This window comes from Salmo trutta, chromosome 7, assembly GCF_901001165.1.
Source record: "Salmo trutta chromosome 7, fSalTru1.1, whole genome shotgun sequence".
NCBI lineage: Eukaryota > Metazoa > Chordata > Actinopteri > Salmoniformes > Salmonidae > Salmo > Salmo trutta.
In genome coordinates, this window is record NC_042963.1 from 25468929 (window position 1) to 25484440 (window position 15512).

At 39.0% G+C, this 15512-nt stretch overlaps 1 protein-coding gene across 1 annotated transcript in view; it reads left to right on the plus strand.

Annotated features, from left to right (window-relative positions):
• Positions 1-10400, plus strand: part of LOC115197791 (forkhead box protein P2-like) — a 31269-nt gene extending 20869 nt beyond the window's left edge. Inside the window, exons 8-14 of the mRNA XM_029759580.1 lie at positions 2310-2508; positions 2753-2829; positions 2951-3052; positions 3258-3379; positions 3745-3814; positions 4897-5063; positions 9179-10400. Of these exons, the coding sequence (XP_029615440.1) occupies positions 2310-2508; positions 2753-2829; positions 2951-3052; positions 3258-3379; positions 3745-3814; positions 4897-5063; positions 9179-9245 (804 nt within the window). The 3' untranslated portion in view covers positions 9246-10400. The remainder of the gene's footprint in view (positions 1-2309; positions 2509-2752; positions 2830-2950; positions 3053-3257; positions 3380-3744; positions 3815-4896; positions 5064-9178) is intronic.
• Positions 10401-15512: the final 5112 nt, after the last annotated feature.

The window sequence follows — 15512 nt, forward strand, 5'->3', positions numbered from 1 at the left end:
GCGATAATATTCCGACCGGGAGTGGTGATTTTCGTTCAAAGAGAGAGAAAGTAAACATGGAGTCGACTCGTGCTCGACTCAGTCTCATAGTACTCTGACCGGCCAATATCCAAACGCGCTAATGTTTTTCAGCCAGGGCCTGCAAAGCCACGATTCAGCTTTTTGCCGCCTTCTGAGAGCCCATGGGAGCCGTAGGAAGTGTCACGTAACAGCAGAGATCCCCTGAATTGGATAGAGATAATCAAGAAGGCCAAGAAATGGTCAGACAGGGTACTTCCTGTTTGGAATCTTCTCAGGTTTTGGCCTGCCAAATGAGTTCTGTTATACTCACAGACACCATTCAAACATTTTTAGAAACTTTGGAGTGTTTTCTATCCAAAGCTAATAATTATATGCATATTCTAGTTTCTGGGCAGGAGTAATAATCAGATTAAATCGGGTACGTTTTTTATCCGGCCGTGAAAATACTGCCCCCTAGTCATAACAGGTTAACATTTTTTGGTAACTACATGATTTCATATGTGTTATTTCATAGTTTTGATGTCTTCACTATCATTCTACAATGTAGAAAATAGTAACAATGAAGAAAAACCCTTGAATGAGAAAGTATGTCCAAACGTTTGACTGGTACTGTACCTATTAGTGCATATGCTAATGGTGAAATTCTTTACAAATCTTCTTCTCATTAACCATAAGTCAGATTGACTCCAGATTTGGTATATAGACTCAATGAATTAGTCTCTAATGAAATGGAGAATGACTAGTTGCTGCATTCAACGTTAGCTACACTACACAGTGGATTGCACCGTATCACACCAGGACTAAATGAACTGAACCGATGGCCATGGGGCCAAGAAATTTGGTATGTAAACCTCATACATATGTCCTTAAATGCTGAGTGAACCTTAGATAGCTGCACCAGACCAGTTGATGGCACTATAGATGTCATTGGCACTAGTTGCACAATAAAATACTAGATTAATAACTATTGATCAAGTGGACTTTGTCTCAGTGCAAATTAATGTTAGATTTAAATTATGCAGATGAACATGTAGTATATCTTTATAATCAAATCAAATTGTATTTGTCAATGCGCCGAATACAACAGGTGTAGACCTTACAGTGAAATACTTACTTTCAAGCCCTTAACCAACAATCCACTAAAGAAAAATAAGTGTTAAGAAAGTATTTACTAAAATAAACTGAAAAAAATAACAAATAATTAAGGAGCAACAATAAAATAACAGTAGTGAGGCTATATACAGGGGTACCGGTATAGGGAGGTTACATATTGTTGCCCTATTATGTGGTCTGAACGTAGTGAAAGTGGATATTTTATTTGGGAAAATTTGAAACCGGCAGTCCTGCCACTTCAACAGTCAGTGTGTTACATATGTATTGAAGTATTTTGAAATGCTAATGTAGAGTGTACAAACTGAGATTTAAATCCTTTACAAACAGATTGACAAAATAAAGTCCCAGAATTCAATGATGACCGCAATATACCAATACACTAATGCTGAAATTATTTCACTAATCTTAACCTAAACCACTAGTCAAATTGACCCCAGAATTGGTATATAAACTCAATAATGAACTACTTTAACAATCGTTACCTGCTGCATTCAAAGAACCACCCTACAGCACTATACTAAACTTCCCTAGCATCCTCCTTGTGGTATTGAGAGATAAACATGGTAATAATGGTAATAATTTCACTGATTGCACCTAAAGGAAGATAGTTCCTACATGATAGAGTGCTTGCTTTGTTATCAAACTGATCTTGTGTCCTTTTAGTCATCTTGTGAACCCCATTCATTGCTGCTGCTCACAGCTATATTTTATGTTTATTGTCTGAATGATATTTAGAGGCATGATATTTTCAACCCGAACATGACATACATTGCTTAAAATATCAGCAATGCAAAAATAAACCTGAAATAACGCTGACAATAAATTAACGTGATCACAATAACATTTAGTTTTTGTGAATTCTGTTTACATCAGACATTGATCAGACATTTGAAGACAGCAGGTTAAGACACAAGCTTGGATAATAGAGAAGCTAATTATTAACTAATCTAGCTAACATGGCGCTGTAATGACAATACTTATGATACAATTTCACCCTTTAATTACTGACGATTGACTTCCTTCTCCAAAGGATATTAGTGGAAACACCAATGAAGAAGCAAATCCAATGGCATCGGTCACACCCATTTAAAAAGCTCCCTCCTCTCCCTCTGGTCTTTTTCTTTCCTCTCCTTTTCCACCCTGGTCTGTGTTTCTACTTCTTCTTCTGTGTGCAGTTGAGTTCTGGGTCCGGTGTCACCATGTCCAAGAGCCTGCCACCACTGTCCCCTCAAGATGACCCTCAGATGTCCCCAATGGCCCCTGTCACTTCCCCATCCTCACCCCGGGGGCCTGCAGGACTCTGCCCCACAAGTGTAGGGGCAATGCGAAGACACCACTCAGACAAGCACACCTCTCTCTGCTCTCTGTCTTCAGGTAACAACCCGCACAGATGTCAACACAGTCCATACTGAATAGATGTACATAGCTTTGTCCCTGCTTCACTGTTGCTCCAGTCTTGTGCTATGAAAAAGTCAATATTGGCCTTTGCATGTCCTTTTCAATATCATCTGTGACACGTATTTAATACTCAGGATTTTTTCTGAATATTAACCAACCTGGTTGAAATATCCGTGTGAATGAAATTAATCAATTGTACAATGTATTTTTTTTAAAATAGAATTTAGCCCAAATCATGAGATGTACAGAAATGCAGATATCAGGCCACCTTTTACCTATGCTACTCTGATAAGACAGGTAAGTAGACATGAATTTAACTTATAGTTTCCCCTGTAATCCCTGCGTAAAAAGGGGTATATCAGCATTCGCCCCATTAGATGGGTTACAACCTACATGTTTTTTGTTGTCATCGTTTTAGGCTATAATGGATGCATCAGACATGCAGTTAACACTTAATGAGATATACAGCTGGTTTACACAGACCTTTGCCTACTTCAGACGCAATGCTGCAGCGTGGAAGGTACTGTATTGACTTAATCTTTGTTATAATGTTGATTGTGACTTACAAGTTGAAAATAATAAAGTGTACAGCATCCATATTAGGAAGTCATCAGTTTTGTCTGATGTGATGACTTCCTAATAGGGATGCCATAACTGTGATAACGCCTCCTTGAGTTCTGTACGTGAAGACTTTTTTGACCCTATTGCCTGTCAAACACACACAGAATGCAGTCCGCCACAACCTGAGCCTGCACAAGTGTTTTGTGCGTGTGGAAAATGTGAAGGGGGCCGTGTGGACTGTGGATGAGGTGGAGTACCAGAGAAGGAGGTCTCAGAAGATCACAAGGTATTGTATTGGGTTGATACTTTTATAAAATGATATAGAGCATACAGTTATTTACTTATTTCACCTTTATTTACCCAAGCAAGTCAGTTAAGAACACATTCTTATTTACAATGAAGAGTGTTATAACTCCAAATAGGCCTTTTATACAGTATTTTGTACACATACTGTATGTATTTCTTTTAAGGATGTATATTCTAGAAATCTGGCTTTTCAGATTATTTTTACTGTGTTTTGAAAAGGAAAGAGATCAAACCTGTCAGATTTAATTAGTATTAGCTAAACCTTGCCTCTAACTATATAAGTTGCGTGGAGTTGTATTGATTTGTGAGAATACATTACTATAAGGCCTTGTTGTCATTTTGTAGAAGCCCAACGCTAGGGAAGAACCTTCTCTCCAGCCTTGCTTATTGGACTGCTCTTAATACCAGTTTACAAGTGAGTGTACCTTTATTATTAATCTTCAGAACTGTTACAAAAGGCATTTCACCGTACTTGTGCATGTGATTAAAACTTGAAACTTCATAAAGCAAAACTATACAAACTCCTACTCTGGCAAAATAAATAACAGGGAGACAAGGAGTCAAAGCTGAGACCAAGGTCTCGTTTTCAGATGAGCCCTGTATAACACAACAATACAGATCAAGATCCAATATACACCTCAAACTGCACATCCATATACACAATACATAAAAAGCAAAATAAAATCAATCATAAAAAAAACCATTCTTCTTCCGTAAAAAGGTATCCTACCCCCTAAAAAAATACCAATCCAAACACATCTCTCAGCATGTCCAGCCCATCCATCATCTCAGCCAATCATTGCTAGAGTTAGGATTCCATCTTTTTCCATGGCTAAACGAACTAGGCTTGTAATTTACCAATTTAATTCTTATTTACGGATGGAATACAAGTTTGTTATTAAGACACATAAAAGTTCACATGTTCCAGAAGGCATTTCTGCCCCAAAACATATTTAGATAAAAATGAAGAAGAAAAAAATGAAAATTCCTCTCCTGTGTGATGTGTGACATACGCCTAGCTACCTGAAAAGGGTCACATTTGACAGTTTTCCAGATTTTAGCTGGATTCGCCTTACAATCAGAAAGGGTAGTTACATAATAATCAGATTTAGCCTTTCTGATCAGTTTTACACATTAATCCTCAATTACCTAATAGATTGCCAATCTGGGCCCAAGCCTTTGTTCCTGGCCTTGATTTAGGCAACAATTATTTTATGAATGGTTTCAGATAATTCAGGAATTAACCAGGCATGCAATCTATTTAACTCTGAGTTTTGAAGGGGGAATGATTATCTACAATTGTATTGAACACATTTGCAAGAAGCTTAAAGCTAAATCAGGTTCAGGGTTAGATGAGATACAATCAAGGTCACTAAAGTAAAGATAATGTAAAAAAAAGCTTGTTCACTAAAGTTTTTAAAGTTCCTCTTAGTGTTGACATGAGGTTTATGAGTGATACATTCTGTCATCCATTCCCTCCCAATCACATCTACTCAGGCTCCACTGACTGAGAATGCTCTGACTGTATTAAAGAACAGGACCCCTGCAGACCTGATAGGCAGCAGTTATTTGGGTCTGGTACACCGGACCAAGTTACTAAAACATCCGGACCTCCAGGACACAAATGGACAACGCAGCCCACACTCCACTTCACTGGCCCAGCTGTGAGTATGTCACAGTATATCACTGTTATGGTAAAGACATGACAGGTGTCATGTTGTCCCGGAAATCCCAGACATCACAAGTGTTTAGTAATGTCACTCATCAACTCTTCCTCGTTTCTACAGATTGGCAGAAGAGATGCTTTTGAAATGGAGTCCTCTGACTGAAACAGGTTGATACTGATGTCTGAATTGGGAGAGACCTTGCACTCAGCATTAAAAAGATTAGACTTACTTTTGATCATCTTTTGTTATTATTTAATCAATGTGTGTGTGTTTGGGGGGGGGTGTATTCTTCAAACATGTCAGGGAACTCCTGTTTTAAATGACACCGTACAGGAAGGTTTAATATTTGCACATTGTTATATTAACAGAACACTGCTTCTACTATATTATGTGGCGTATGGTTTACATGGAACTGTTACACTTGAAAGTTATCAAAATACTTTTTAGAATATCTACATAACTTTAGCAATTGCACTCATATTACTAGTGATTTAATCCACCACTTGCATGAGCCCAGATACATAGGCTACATTATTTACATTATTTACCTCGTTTGGTCAATGTAAATTTAGCACTAGGTTCATTAGGCTGTAACATTGAAAAGGCAGCATTCAGCAGGAATTTTGGTAAGATGACCAGATTTGTCGAACTGTATTATGAACATTATTTTGCGCAAACAGATTGTGAACCCAAATGTGTTACTATTTCTAGTGGGAGGACAATACATTAATTTGTGTTGGGTTTAGGGGCAGATTTATGTAATCTTCAGGAGATTTTATGTATTTATTTTATTTGTTCTTTCACAATAGCTGATGTAAGTCATTAGAACAATTCTCATCCCCTACTATGGGCTAAAATAGACTAATTCGTGTGCTTTTCTCAACAAGAACACTACTGTTATTCCACAGACTTATTATTTCACTTCTTACCAATATTGCTGGTGTAATTTGAAATCTGATATGCCAACTCGTGTCCATGCATTTATGAACAGTGTGGAGTACAGGCTAAGTGGTAAAATGAGAATAGGTTATATTGAAATGCCCCTTGCTCAAATATACTGTTTTGTAATTGTAGTGTTGTGCACAAGCCTGCTAGACAGAAATGGGAGTCAGCAATGCAAAAGATGTTGCCCATGTATGCAGTGTTTCCCAACTGTACCCCCAACAGCACACATTTTTTATGTTGTCCCGGACAAGCACACCTGATTCAACTTGTCAACTAATCATCAAGCCCTCAATCAGTTGAATCAGGTGAGTTTGTCTGGAGCTACAATAAAAATGTGTGCTGTTGGGGGTACTCAAGGATTGGAGTTGGGAAACATTGAGTAGAGTAAGATGATTAAAAGTTTTGCAAATCAGACTCAACCACCTGAAGATTTACATGAGATTTTTCTTAAATGTGGAGTAATTTGTAGAAATCAAATGTCACGAACATATTCAAAAGCCCAGTACCGTAAATTCCGGACTATAAGCCGCAACTTTTTTCCCAGGCTTTGAACCTCGCGGCTTAAACAATGACGCGGCTAATATATGGATTTTTCCAGCTTTACTTTTTTTTCTCCAAAAAAACACATTCTGTGACGTGCTCAGTTTTTTGGCGGCATGAAGCTTTCATTAGACCAATGAAATTGCCGAACGGGTTAAGGTCAAACAACTTTTTTGTTTACTGTTTAGATTAAATCGAGTGCTCTCAAACTTCCCATCATTCTGATTACAGTAGTCATTTTGTCACACTCATCATGGCAAAGACACGGAGAAATGCATATGATGCAGCTTTCAAGTTGAAGGCGATTGATCTGGCTGTTGGAAAAGGAAATAGAGCTGCTGCACGGGAGCTTGGTCTTAATGAGTCGATGATAAGACGTTGGAAACAGCAGCGTGATTAATTGACTCAGTGCAAAAAGACAACTAAACCTTACTGCTAAGCTTTAGTTGTCTTTTTTTATTTTTTTGTTATAAGCCGTGTTTCGTTAAAGCCTGTGTAAAGTTAATTTGTTTCAATGTACCGGTAGGCACCTGCGGCTTATAGACATGTGCGGCTTATTTATGTTCAAAATATATATATTTTTTTTAATTCAGTGGGTGCGGCTTATATTCAGGTGCGCTTAATAGTCCGGAAATTATGGTACTTGTGAACATAGATCAGGGGTGGCCAACCCTCTTGGAGAGTTACCACTAGGCAGGATTTTCTATGGTCTATTTTAAAGGGATAGCCTATTTCACCCAAATTAATTACATATTTACTTGTTTGTTTCTTATGGACAAGGAGAGACTGCAATCCATCATATGTTTAGCCACTGCCACCAACCATTTAATATTAGGATTTTCTAACCAAAAACCAATGTAATTTACATTTTTTATTTTTAACTAATCAAGTCAGTTAAGAACAAATTCTTATTTACAATGACCTCCTACCCCGGCCAAACCCTAACCCGGACGACGCTGGGCCAATTGTGCGCCACCCTATTTAACGGCCCCCAGTTAGCATACTCTAAATTTCATGGCCAAATAATCTCAAAGTAACTTCAAACAAAGTGGTCAAATTCTTTGTGTGTATTCAACTTTAAAAGAATCCTGAATACACCCGGCCTGTGATTTTTAACATGTTTATTCTACCCTGGTCAAGGGCCTAAGCAATGTCCAGCCTAAACGCCCGTCCAGCATCACTACTCTGGACGGTTCTAACTTAGAATATGTGGACAACTACAAATACCTAGGTGTCTGGTTAGACTGTAAACTCTCCTTCCAGACTCACATAAAACATCTCCAATCCAAAGTTAAATCTAGAATTGGCTTCCTATTTCGCAACAAAGCATCCTTCACTCATGCTGCCAAACATACCCTCGTAAAACTGACCATCTTACCGATCCTCGACTTTGGCGATGTCATTTACAAAATAGCCTCCAACACCCTACTCAACAAATTGGATGCAGTCTATCACAGTGCCATCCGTTTTGTCACCAAAGCACCATAGACTACCCACCACTGCGACCTGTATGCTCTCGTTGGCTGGCCCTCGCTTCATACTCGTCGCCAAACCCACTGGCTCCATGTCATCTACAAGACCCTGCTAGGTAAAGTCCCACCTTATCTCTGCTCGCTGGTCACCATAGCTGCACCCACGTGTTCCAGCAGGTATATCTCACTTGTCACCCCCAAAGCCATCTCTCCTCCCAGTTCTCTGCTGCCAATGACTGGAACGAACTACAAAAATCTCAAACTGGAAACACTTATCTCCCTCACTAGCTTTAAGCACCAGCTGTCAGAGCAGCTCACAGATCACTGCACCTGTACATAGCCCATTTATAAATAGCCCAAACAACTACCTCTTCCCCTACTGTATTTATTTATTTTGCTCCTTTGCACCCCAGTATTTCTACTTTGCACACTCATCTACTGTCAAAATTACCATTCCAGTGTTTTAATTGCTATATTGTATTTACTTCACCACCATGGCCTATTTATTGCCTTTACCTCCCTTATCTCACCTCATTTGCTCACATTGTATATAGACTTATTTTTCTACTGTATTATTGACTGTATGTTTGTTTTACTCCATGTGTAACTCTGTGTTGTTATATGTGTCGTACTGCTTTGCTTTATCTTGGCCAGGTCGCAGTTGTAAATGAGAACTTGTTCTCAACTTGCCTACCTGGTTAAATAAAGGTGAAATAATAAATAAAAATAAAAAAGTGAAAATCTGTAGAATTGGAGGAAATTAGCTTTAAAACAATTTTCCAACCCGACTCTCCCCCCCTGGCTAGGGATGGAGCCTATGACATTCACAGTAGGAAATATCACTCCAAGCCATCTTCGAAAGCTGACAGCCCTGCACCCACATCAAACCACACCCCCAAGGCATCTCTTGTTTGCCTTCAATCATGGCCGCTAGCATTTCTTAATGAGCATTGATGAAAAACAAGGCCAAATCAGGAAGTAAGTGTCAGTGGGACGCAACCCGTCTGCCTATGGAGACTAGGTGTGATGTGATCTTTTTCCCTAACCGAACTATAACTTTCCCAGTTGGGACAATAAATATATTGATTGACAGACATTGTTTGGTTGAGAAGAACTAAGTCGTCTTGATAATATATAGTATTTTTTTTATTGCAGGCCCCTCGTCAAGGAAGAGACATCACCAGTGGTTAAGAATTTGGAGGATAAAGAATGTCTGATGTAATTGCTGACAACAGCTAATCCCAGTCCAGAGATGTAGCAGGACATGGAGCAAAAGGAGGGACATCAATCAGACCTGGAATAACAATGGGAACCTCAATGATTGAATATGGCTGAGTATGACTACAACTCAACATCCTGACTCTGACACCAATGCCTTCTATCTCTGAAGCTATCCTAATATGGACACCGTAATCTGGAATGGACTCCACCCTACAGTCGGAAACCTTACTGACTGGCCTTTGTTGCCCAACTTTATTTTATTGTGAATAAGACTTACATTCCATGGCAGTGAGAACTCTCAACTTCCAGTGTGTCCAGTTTGCATTTGTTTCTCTAACTGGACAAAATATCCTTTATAATCACTTAATGCAATAATGGCTCACAGATTATGGTCCTTTGTTTACAAAATTACGAGACGTGCAAACTATTGTATTGTAGTGATTGTTTATTCATGATTGTCTTCTCTGTCAAAGTGGTCTTTGCAGAACTGTAAACATGTTATTGTAACATAAACATGCACCCAAGGAGTACATCAAAGCAATATATTGAATGTGATTGCTTCTCTTAATCTTTAGCCCACAACACAAAAAACATGCAAACCAAACATAATAGAATGTGAATGAGCAGCATCGGTTTGACCAGGGCCGTGTTCTTTGGGCACGCAAAATAAAAAGTTTTAAAGCATATTGCAATTGAAAGTGTAAATGTGGCTTTCTTATTGGACATGTCCAGGTATTCTCTCACTGTTTCAGTCCATTTTCTTCCATTTGGTGCCTAATGAGCACAACCCAGATGCAAATATGTGATTCGCAGAGATACGTAAGCTTGTGTTTAATCGTTGTTTTGTCTTTTACTTGCTTCTAAAAGTAAGAGATGTAAATGTGACAAGTATGTCTACTTCTGCTTGGCTCATGCAATATAGTAGTTACACAAATGCAAAAACACCGTTTTTTTACTACACTACAACAATAAATTGTGAATTACAGTGTGTTTGAACAGTGGAGAACCGTAATGGCCTTATGTTTTTATTTCGTTTTAATCTTTTCGATAATTAAAATTATATTCTGATTTCTTCACTTCAGTTTGTGTTGGAAAAACACTGAAGAGAAAAAAAATATCCAATCAGGATTTTTCTTTGGGGAGAAAAATCGAGCTAGCTTTGTCAGCCATTGGCTAGGTCCTCAGAAGGTAGACCAGGGATGAGCAACTTTGATGGTGGTGGGGGCTACAAAAATTTTTAACTCATCATGAGGGGCCGCAGTTGCTCACGGTTCTGTGTACCCATATCCCCAAAATGTTACAATTTAGAGTTAATTTTGTGCAATCTAAACATTTTGTCAGGGGGTGTAAAGAAAATGTTGCTACAATTCTGACCTGTTTCAGGAAACTAGGCGTATGTCGCAGGTCACTTCTTCAAAGGAGAGACATTTGTACGTAAACTTTTTGGGGCAGAAATGCCTTCTCGAACATGTGAACTTTCATGTGCCTTAATAACAAACGTGTATGCCATCTGTAAATATGAATCAAATTGTTAAATTACAAGCCTAGTTGGTTTAGCCACCCACAGAAAGGCAGCAACCTTCCCGCTAGCCATGATTGGCTAAAATAATGAGTGGGCTGGACATGCCGAGAGATGAGTTTGGATTGGTCTGCCTTATAGCACGCTTGTGTCTATTTGAGCTAGTCAGTATATGTAGGTAATCCTGTCTAATGTAGCTTTTTTATGTATCATGTAGTAAAACTGTGTAAGTGTTGCTCTCCACTTTCTGAAATCAGTGGAATTCAGGTATGATAGCTAAGGAGATGGAGAAAAAAAGCTGTCTCTAGATTATATCTTCAAACTAAGGACAACAATGGCATCCTTGACATGAGACACATCCATTGATGGAGATAATTGATAATCCCAAGATAGTCTAGCTAGCTACATTTTCAGATATTACACATTTTGACAGAAAGTGGTTTCATTTCAAGTAAAAGTGTACTGTTAACTACTTTTATCCAATGTAAAAAACAACTTCAAATTTTGCTACATAAGACCAATTCTTTCATGGGTCGGAGAGAAGATTTTGCAATTTTATAGCTTATTTCATGCATCTCTACTCATTTGTGACAGACGTCTCAAATCGGTCTTAATTTAGCAAAATGTGAAATTGTTTAATTTTTTTTTTTTTTTTTTACACATAGGATGAAGGTAGAGACTTGCTAGAAAATTGTATATCATATGCTACAGTAATTCTGCTTTGAATGTTGATAAACTTGAAATTCACTTTGAGAAAATGGCCTTTGAATGTTTTGGTACTACTACTACTGGAGAGCCCTTCTTTGTCTACTCCCATTCAGCATCGTTCACATCCTCTTAAGCTTTAGCCCCACCCATCTCTTTAAAGGTTGATCCGAGCGTTCTGTACTAACAGCAGCAGTCAAGCACCCAAGATAACGTGCTAGCTACTTCCAGACATACATGAGAGAACAGCTCACTGAGCATTACTCGCCCAAGCAGAGCTGGTTAGGCTGTTATGTTATCCAGGGCGTTGGTGACTGAAACTGTGCTGTCAGATTGTCCGTTCATAAATTCAGAGCGTTTCGCTCTCGGAGCATTCAGAGTGCACACTGGACGTTCTGGCCAATGAGTAGGGTTGATCCGAACGTTCTGACCTCACAATGGCAGTCAAGCACCCAAGCTAACTGGCTAACATTGGCTAGCTACTTCCAGACACAAATGAGAGTACACCCCACTCTGACCATTTTACTCGCCCTAGCAGAGCTGGTTAGGCTGTTTTCATGTTATCTAGAGCATTGGTGACTAACTGTGCTGCTGGCAACAATTTAATTATGTTTTTTTGCCTATGTTTACGGACACTGGCCATATTCAACGGGTGTTGAGCGTTCATAAATTCATCAGTTATTCTGCGCTCTGGCACACTCAGACGAGAGTAGATGGCCATACTGAATTTACAATCGCAACCAAAATAGTTACTTGCCTGGTGGAGTCCTTTGTTAAGACATGTAGCTAGCTGGCTAGCTAAACAATGAACCATAATCCAACTCATGACATTACTACCCTGCATGAATATGCATGTAGCTAACCAATCAGGTTCAATGTTAGCTAGCTAACATTAGGCTATAACTAGGCAAGCAAATGGCTCTGAGATAAGAATATGATCATACACGACATTAGCTAACGAGCCAGCCTGCTAACATTAACTAGCTAGCTAACAGTACACTTTAACGTTAAATGAAAAGACTGTCAAAATTAGAAACATGCAATATCTGAAAATGTAGCTAGCTAGACTATCTTACCCGTGGTCTGAAATCAGAATAGATAGCCAGAGCGAATTTACCAACTACCGTCTATCAACAGTTGTTGCAGTGACATTCTATTGAAATGGATACTTGTATAGTGGAGTCTTTTGTTAAAACATGTAGCTTAGCTAGCTAAACAATGAACCATAATCCCAACTAATGACGTTACTACCCTTTTATGAATCTGCATGTAGCTAACCAACCAGGATCAACGTTAGCTAGCTAACATTAGGCTATAACTAGGCAAGCAAATGGTTCTAAGATACAAATAATAAGATCATACATGTCCGGTGAGCCAGCCAGCTAACGTTCGCTAGCTAACAGTACACTTTAACTTGAAATGAAACTGCTTTCTGTCAAAATTAGAAATGTGTAATATCTGAAAATGTAGCTAGCTAGACTATCATCATCGATGGACGCGTCTCCTGTCACGGATGCCTTAGTTTGAAGATGTAATCTGGAGACAGGTGTTTTCTCCATCTCTTTAGCAATCATACTCAAATTTCACTGATTTCAAAACTCGGGCCTCCAGAAAGTGGAGAGCAACACTCATGCAGTTTTACTACGTGATCAAAAAATGTAAAAGGGACGTTAGACCGGATTACCTACACATACTGACCAGCTCAAATAGACAGAAGCGTGCTATATGGCAGACCAGTCCAAAATCATCTCTCAGCATGTCCAGCCCACTCATTATCTCAGCCAATCACGGCTAGCGGGAAGGTTGCTGACTTTTTCTGCGGCTAAACCAAAAAGGCTAGTAACTGTTTTCGTATTTACAGTTGGCTTACAAGTTTGTAATTTGGCACATGAAAGTTCACATGTTCGAGAAGGCATTTCTGCCCCCCCAAAAAAACATTTTAATAAAAAAATGTTTTAAAAAGTTTGAATTCTCGCCTGTGAAGAGAGGAAAATTTGCTGATTTTCATATGATATCTGAATAAGACTGACAAACAAAAGCAAATCGGGGCCCCCCGGCCAGTAATTCGACCATGCTGGCCACTAAACTAACTTAGCAATCTAAAAAATTTTACCCTGACATGGACTAATTTACTGACCATCAGTGACTGACAAACTAAAAATAGCTGATATATTATCAAATTTCAAAACTGCACCTTGTGTATTCTACTATTTTGACAACAGTAAGTTGAGACCCCGACTGAGGTCCTAATTTTTTTTTAATCAAATTGGGCATTCAGGGTGTGACACAAAATGTGGCTAGAAGTTTGCAAATGTTTGCCACTAGTGGATCTGCGGAAAACCTTAGGCAACAATAATATTTATTGCCACTAGTGGAAAACAGGCCTTGTCAAGACTAACAGTTAATGCAGTTTTTTTATTCTTATCATGGAGTTCTGATCATGGAATTCCGAACTCATCACCCATCTACACCTACATTTAAATGTGTATACCGTGTCTGGATTCCCTTTCCCCACGCTATATTCAAATGCCAGTATGCATTCTGCAAACAGTGGAATAGGCAAAATATGATAACACAAGAACTTGATGGCTGTAGCTAACTACTGTCGGTAACTAGCCGGTTAACCTCAATATCTATCCAGCAAGATAGCTAGCAAAGCTAAAGGGGTTTCAAATGGGTAACTCAATATTAGCTAGCTGGCTAGCATTTCTGAGGCCAATAAACAAGTTCTTCACACGTTATAATGAAAAGGTGCCTCTTGCTCCAAAAACACACTTTTTCTGGAGACTTGTGGGTGAACTGCTGATAAAGAAACCAGACCGCAATGGAAGGTTGTCATTCTTCATAAATTTGCTTGTCAGTTAATTACTGTACATAACATAAAACAGATCATACACAAGGTTATAATAAAAGTCAAAATCATGGCATGTATCTTTTCAAGTTGATGTTTTACATGTGCTCAAGCTCTGGAGGGCTGTGAAGGAAAACAGATCATGGTGAAAACAGGAAGGTGTTAGCTGAACATAATCGTATAGGAGGTGTAATGCAGAAACAGAATATTCATCGATGATATAAAAAACAAAAAAGTTGTGGTTTTATTTACATTGTCATCACCAGCTTTCTTGAACACTGACATTACAATACTCTTCAAAAAATAGGTGCCATCTAGAACCTAAAAGGGTTCTTTGGCTGACCCCATAGGATAACCCAGGCAGAACCGTTTTGGTTCCAGGTAGAACCCTTTTGGGTTCCATGTAAATCCCTTTCCGCAGATGGAACCCAAAAGGGTTTTTACCTGGAACCAAAAAGGGTTCTGCCTGGGAGCAAAAATGGTTCTCCTATGGGGACAGCCAAATAACCCTTTTGGAGTGTATACACAACTATAATCCCATCCCCTGACAGGAAAAGTGGAAGAGTTGCAGTATTGCACAATTATTGCATCGACACAATTACACTTAGCTCCTCACCAAAAACTTGTTTGGTGGAATCCTAAAATCTACCTGAGAATAGATCTTTAGGAATCTCCAGGTGGTGACCACGGCCCCTAAACAAATGTGTATTCAAATAGTCATCCAGTCAAACACAGATAGACATAGCTTCTAACAATTTACAATTCCTACTAATTCCTTATAGGGCATGGTTTAACCACTACACTCTGAAAAGAATTATAGGACAGGAGCAATGTTCTGCCAGGACTTGGTGTGGGTGAGAAGTCGGCAGGTGGTGGTTAAAAGTGTCGGGCCAATAACTTAAAGTCTCTGGTTTGAATCCCTGAGTCGACCTTGGTGAAAAAAAATCTGCTGATGTGCCCTTGAGCAAGACACTTTAACCATAGCCGCAGGATGATGTATGGAGGTGGGTGTGGAAGAAGTGGAAGAATATATTTTTCTGCATGTGCTACAGATCGCTATATCAGTCCACTCCTGTAAGTTGCTCTGGATAAGAGCATCGGCTAAATGACTAAAATGTCAAATGTAGAAGTCGGGCTGTAGAGTTTTGAACCATTTGGAGTTTATGGAGGGAGCTTGTGTTGATTTCAAAGAG